Source organism: Micromesistius poutassou, assembly GCF_964030765.1.
Source record: "Micromesistius poutassou genome assembly, chromosome: 16".
Classification (NCBI taxonomy): domain Eukaryota; kingdom Metazoa; phylum Chordata; class Actinopteri; order Gadiformes; family Gadidae; genus Micromesistius; species Micromesistius poutassou.
In genome coordinates, this window is record NC_140286.1 from 15816665 (window position 1) to 15821664 (window position 5000).

A 5000-nucleotide genomic window follows, 5' to 3' on the forward strand; every position below is an offset into this window, starting at 1 on the left:
CCAATAAGGTGTGGATACACAGGGGTCATACCAACCAATAAGGTGTGGATAGACGGGTCATACCAACCAATAAGGTGTGGATAGATGGGTCATACCAACCAATAAGGTGTGGATACAGGGGTCATACCAACCAATAAGGTGTGGATACAGGGGTCATACCAACCAATAAGGTGTGGATAGATGGGTCATACCAACCAATAAGGTGTGGATACAGGGGTCATACCAACCAATAAGGTGTGGATAGACGGGTCATACCAACCAATAAGGTGTGGATACACAGGGTCATACCAACCAATAAGGTGTGGATACAGGGGTCATACCAACCAATAAGGTGTGGATACAGGGGTCATACCAACCAATAAGGTGTGGATACACAGGGGTCATACCAACCAATAAGGTGTGGATACAGGGGTCATACCAACCAATAAGGTGTGGATACACAGGGGTCATACCAACCAATAAGGTGTGGATACAGGGGTCATACCAACCAATAAGGTGTGGATACAGGGGTCATACCAACCAATAAGGTGTGGATACACAGGGGTCATACCAACCAATAAGGTGTGGATACACAGGGGTCATACCAACCAATAAGGTGTGGATAGACGGGTCATACCAACCAATAAGGTGTGGATAGACGGGTCATACCAACCAATAAGGTGTGGATACACAGGGGTCATACCAACCAATAAGGTGTGGATAGACGGGTCATACCAACCAATAAGGTATGGATACACAGGTGTCATACCAACCAATAAGGTGTGGATAGACGGGTCATACCAACCAATAAGGTGTGGATAGACGGGTCATACCAACCAATAAGGTGTGGATAGACAGGGTCATACCATTTAGCAGCGAGGAGGGGGGGGGGGGGTGCGCTGCGTGAATGCAACAAAAACAATTGGCTGCAGCAATTTATTGATATTAGAAAATGTCATTTTTACTTTTGAATACTTCGGAACAATAGATAATTGAAGTGATATATATATATGCCTACACATACGAATCATAAGTCACAACGGGCTACATTTGAATTATAAAAGGTATAAGTGGTAATATGAAGAGCTGTTTGGGAGCCCAAAGAGTCGGCTCTTGTTGGTGAGCTGATGATCTGGATCACTACAAAGAGCCCTAATGCCCATCACTGGTCCATAGATCATGTCATCCAAACGTTTTTTCATTTGAAGCTATGGTTTGGAAAAATGGAGGAGCTCCTCTGGGAGTCCGCATACGGCAACAATCCCTTTCTCCTCCTGTCGCTGTTCAGAGTCAAAGCCAAAGTTCCTTTCCCCCCAATTCCTTCTCCCCCCTGGCCGAGATAACCCCCACTACGAGTCTTTACTTGTTGTGGAAGTACCAGAGAGTCGGAGACCCAACGCAGTCTTTAAGATTCATAATATCAGAGAATATCAGTTCAGCCGCGGCGCAATGAATGAATAAAGATCGTAGTTACTACTTTACAACCTCTTTGATGACCCACATTTAGAAAAACATGTACTTTTAATTCGGCCTTGGGTGAATTCGAAGCGTAGTGGACTGCTCTCAAACGGGTAGGCTTTAGATTAAAATAAGTAATGCTGTGAGTCTGTAACAAATCTACATCGTTATTGTTGTAGTATTCAACCATTAGCAAGGTGACACTGATTAGCTATTGATACCATAGATACACTTATAATATTACCGTTAGTGAATTGCATAGGGAACCGGAGCCTCGGGGGCGGGACTTATTCTTCAGAGGTCGGGACTGCAGTCATGTGATTGGCTGAAAACGAGGGAGGCATCTGATTGGCTACAGAGAGTTCCTTGCAAATATTTTTTAAATTCATATATTTATGGATTTATATCAGATTTATTTAAAACAAGACACATTTGTGTGTGGATCAGAAATGTGTTTGTGAAACTTATTGTTGTTTATAGATTTATTTTACATTTTTACATACAATATCCATTTGTGTGTGTATTGAAATGTATTTGTGAGAAGAGAGTCATTTATATATAAATAACAAAATACATTTGTGAATCCTTCTCTGTGCATTCATTATTAACGGCACTGAACTGACCCCATGCATTACTTCCTGTAGCTCTTAAAGTGACCACAACAAAATCCAGAAACATGTAGAAGATTATTTTTAAAATGGAAACGAGACTTCTAACATAACTCACTGTAACAAAAGAGATGTTTGTTTAAATTCCATTAAATTCCTGTTCCGAGCAATGCTCACGTTTCTCATTAACATGTGTTTCAATGTCTCAGGTATTAACATGTGTGTCTCAGGTATTAACATGTGTTTCAATGTCTCAGGTATTAACATGTGTTTCAATGTCTCATGTATTAACATGTGTTTCAATGTCTCAGGTATTAACATGTATTAACATGTGTTTCCAGGTATTTGGCCACCAAGCTGGTAATGACCTGGCTCAGTAGCCATGATGACGCCACCCTGCAGAAGATGGCCGTCGCAATCATTTCCGTCCTGGTTGCCAAGGTAGGACTGGTGGGCACCGGGTATGAAATATGAATAACATATGCTCACAATGTTGGTTTATTAGGTCTTTCTTCTATCACACAATATGTTCAATAACTCTTCTAGTCACGCTGTGATCAGCATCCTTAACAATTCATTTCTTATAATCCCAGCCCTCCTTTCATTTTCTCTCACTGTCACATTCAAGTTTTGAAATCAAACCATTGATGAGCTATGAGCTGTCCTTCTCTGTTAGACAATCCATCTATGCTGAGATGGAGGTTTTATGTTCTAGTTATATATGAGAAACACCCTTTGTTTACAACATCCACATATAAGTGCAGACATTGAGTAGTATCACTCTGTGAGAATGTTGATAATGGAGATGATGATGAACATTGTTATTCTCATTATGGTTATCATCATTATTTAGGATATTATCCATCTTATGGTAGAAACGTACTGGATATAAGTGTTGACCCTTATGGTATGTGTAGGCGTGTATGTATGTATATACAGGATATGTAGGTAAGGTAATATGTATGCATGTATATGCAAACTCACTGTATGTATGACATTTGTTTGTTACTCTTGATATAAGCTGAAGCTTCTGCCCTACCCTTTGGTTACGACCAATAAAAATGCATTCATTCATTCATTCATTCACCCACCTCTGCCTGTATGCCCACAGAGGCATTAGTAGAAATACGTCTTGTGTCATTATCTGTGAGTGTGCATCTTGCCTCTTTATCCTTTTGTTCAATCTGAGAAAGACTTTCCTTACGTCGCTGCTTCCTGCCTTCCTTCCTTCCTTCCTCCCTAGCTGTCCTCAGAGGAAACCACACAGCTTGGCGCAGATGTTTCCTTCATCAGGGTACGTTAACCTTTACATCATACTTTATATCTCAACGTTTGAGTTGAGGTTGTTTATATTATCCAAAATTTTATATTGTTCGTATTTAATAGAATAATCTTTATTGTCATTGTACAAGACAACAACATTTTGTTGGAGCAGTCCTCTAGCTGCACAGTTATATCAATATAAAATATAAATATATAATATAAAAACAACAATAACAACAATGTTGTGTGTGTGTGTGTGTGTGTGAGACGGGGAGGGTCAGTGTGGGGGGGGTCAGTATTGTCACAGCTCTATGGTAGAAGCTGGTTTGGTAGTGCAGTGTGTGTGTGAGACGGGGAGGGTCAGTGTGGGGGGGGTCAGTATTGTCACAGCTCTATGGTAGAAGCTGGTTTGGTAGTGCAGTGTGTGTGTGAGACGAGGAGGGTCAGTGTGGGGGGGGGTCAGTATTGTCACAGCTCTATGGTAGAAGCTGGTTTGCAGTCTTGTGGTGGGGGCGCTCTGTCCTGTAGCGTCTTCCTGAGGGCAGGGCGTGAAGAGGCAGGGTCCAGGGTGCGGTCTCTGCTGATGCCTTGGTCCTCCGGATGCAGCGGGTCCGGTAGATGTCGTCCGGTCTGGGGAGCTGGGTGCCGGTGATCCTCTCAGCAGTCTTAACGATGCGCTGGAGAGCTTCCTGTTCTCGGCGGTGCAGCCGGCGTACCGTACTGTGATGCAGCATGTGAGGACTGACTCCATGGCTGACCTGAGGAAGCTCTCCAGCAGCCAGGACGTGGCCTCTTCAAGCACTCAGTCGTGGCTGATGTTGACGGTCCAGGTCAGGTCAGGTCGTGGTGTTGGTGGTCCAGGTCAGGTCAGGTCGTGGTGTTGGTGGTCAGGTCAGGTCGTGGTGTTGGAGGTCAGGTCAGGTCGTGGTGTTGGTGGTCAGGTCAGGTCGTGGTGTTGGTGGTCAGGTCAGGTCGTGGTGTTGGAGGTCAGGTCAGGTCGTGGTGTTGGTGGTCAGGTCAGGTCGTGGTGTTGGTGGTCCAGGTCAGGTCAGGTCGTGGTGTTGGCGGTCAGGTCAGGTCGTGGTGTTGGAGGTCAGGTCAGGTCAGGTCGTGGTGTTGGAGGTCAGGTCAGGTCGTGGTGTTGGAGGTCAGGTCAGGTCGTGGTGTTGGAGGTCAGGTCAGGTCAGGTCGTGGTGTTGGTGGTCAGGTCAGGTCGTGGTGTTGGCGGTCAGGTCAGGTCAGGTCGTGGTGTTGGAGGTCAGGTCAGGTCGTGGTGTTGGCGGTCAGGTCAGGTGGTGGCTGATGTTGTGTTGCTGGAGGAGACCTGTCTCCCCGTGTCTTTGGTCGGCGGTGAGAGAGCCCAGGGCTGCTCAGGGGTGTGTGGAGGCCCAGGTGGTCCAGCATGGCGGCGGGTTCATGGGCTTTGTTGAGGTTGATGTGCTGCAGGGTCCGCCTCACCTCGTGGGGGCTCAGCACCGGGGGGGGGGGGGCCCTGCTGTGTCTGTTGTCAGTCCAACCTGGTGGTCAGGGAGGGATGAGCTGCGTGTGTAGACCTGGTCCAAGACATTGTTTACTCTGGTCCTTTTTCCTTTAGTGTCCTAACGCATATCCACCTAAATGGGACCAGTGTCATGGAGCCACAACACCAGATTCAACACTTTCATACCATTAATCACTTTCGATGTGTGTGTG

The 5000-nt window shown here is 45.5% G+C and overlaps 1 protein-coding gene across 1 annotated transcript in view; it reads left to right on the plus strand.

Moving 5' to 3' along the window:
* Nucleotides 1-2352: 2352 nt before the first annotated feature.
* Nucleotides 2353-5000, plus strand: part of LOC311361408 (protein zyg-11 homolog) — an 8539-nt gene continuing 5891 nt past the window's right edge. The window contains exons 1-2 of the mRNA XM_084481577.1: nt 2353-2486; nt 3289-3339. Coding sequence (XP_084337703.1) covers nt 2409-2486; nt 3289-3339 — 129 coding nt within the window. The 5' untranslated portion in view covers nt 2353-2408. The remainder of the gene's footprint in view (nt 2487-3288; nt 3340-5000) is intronic.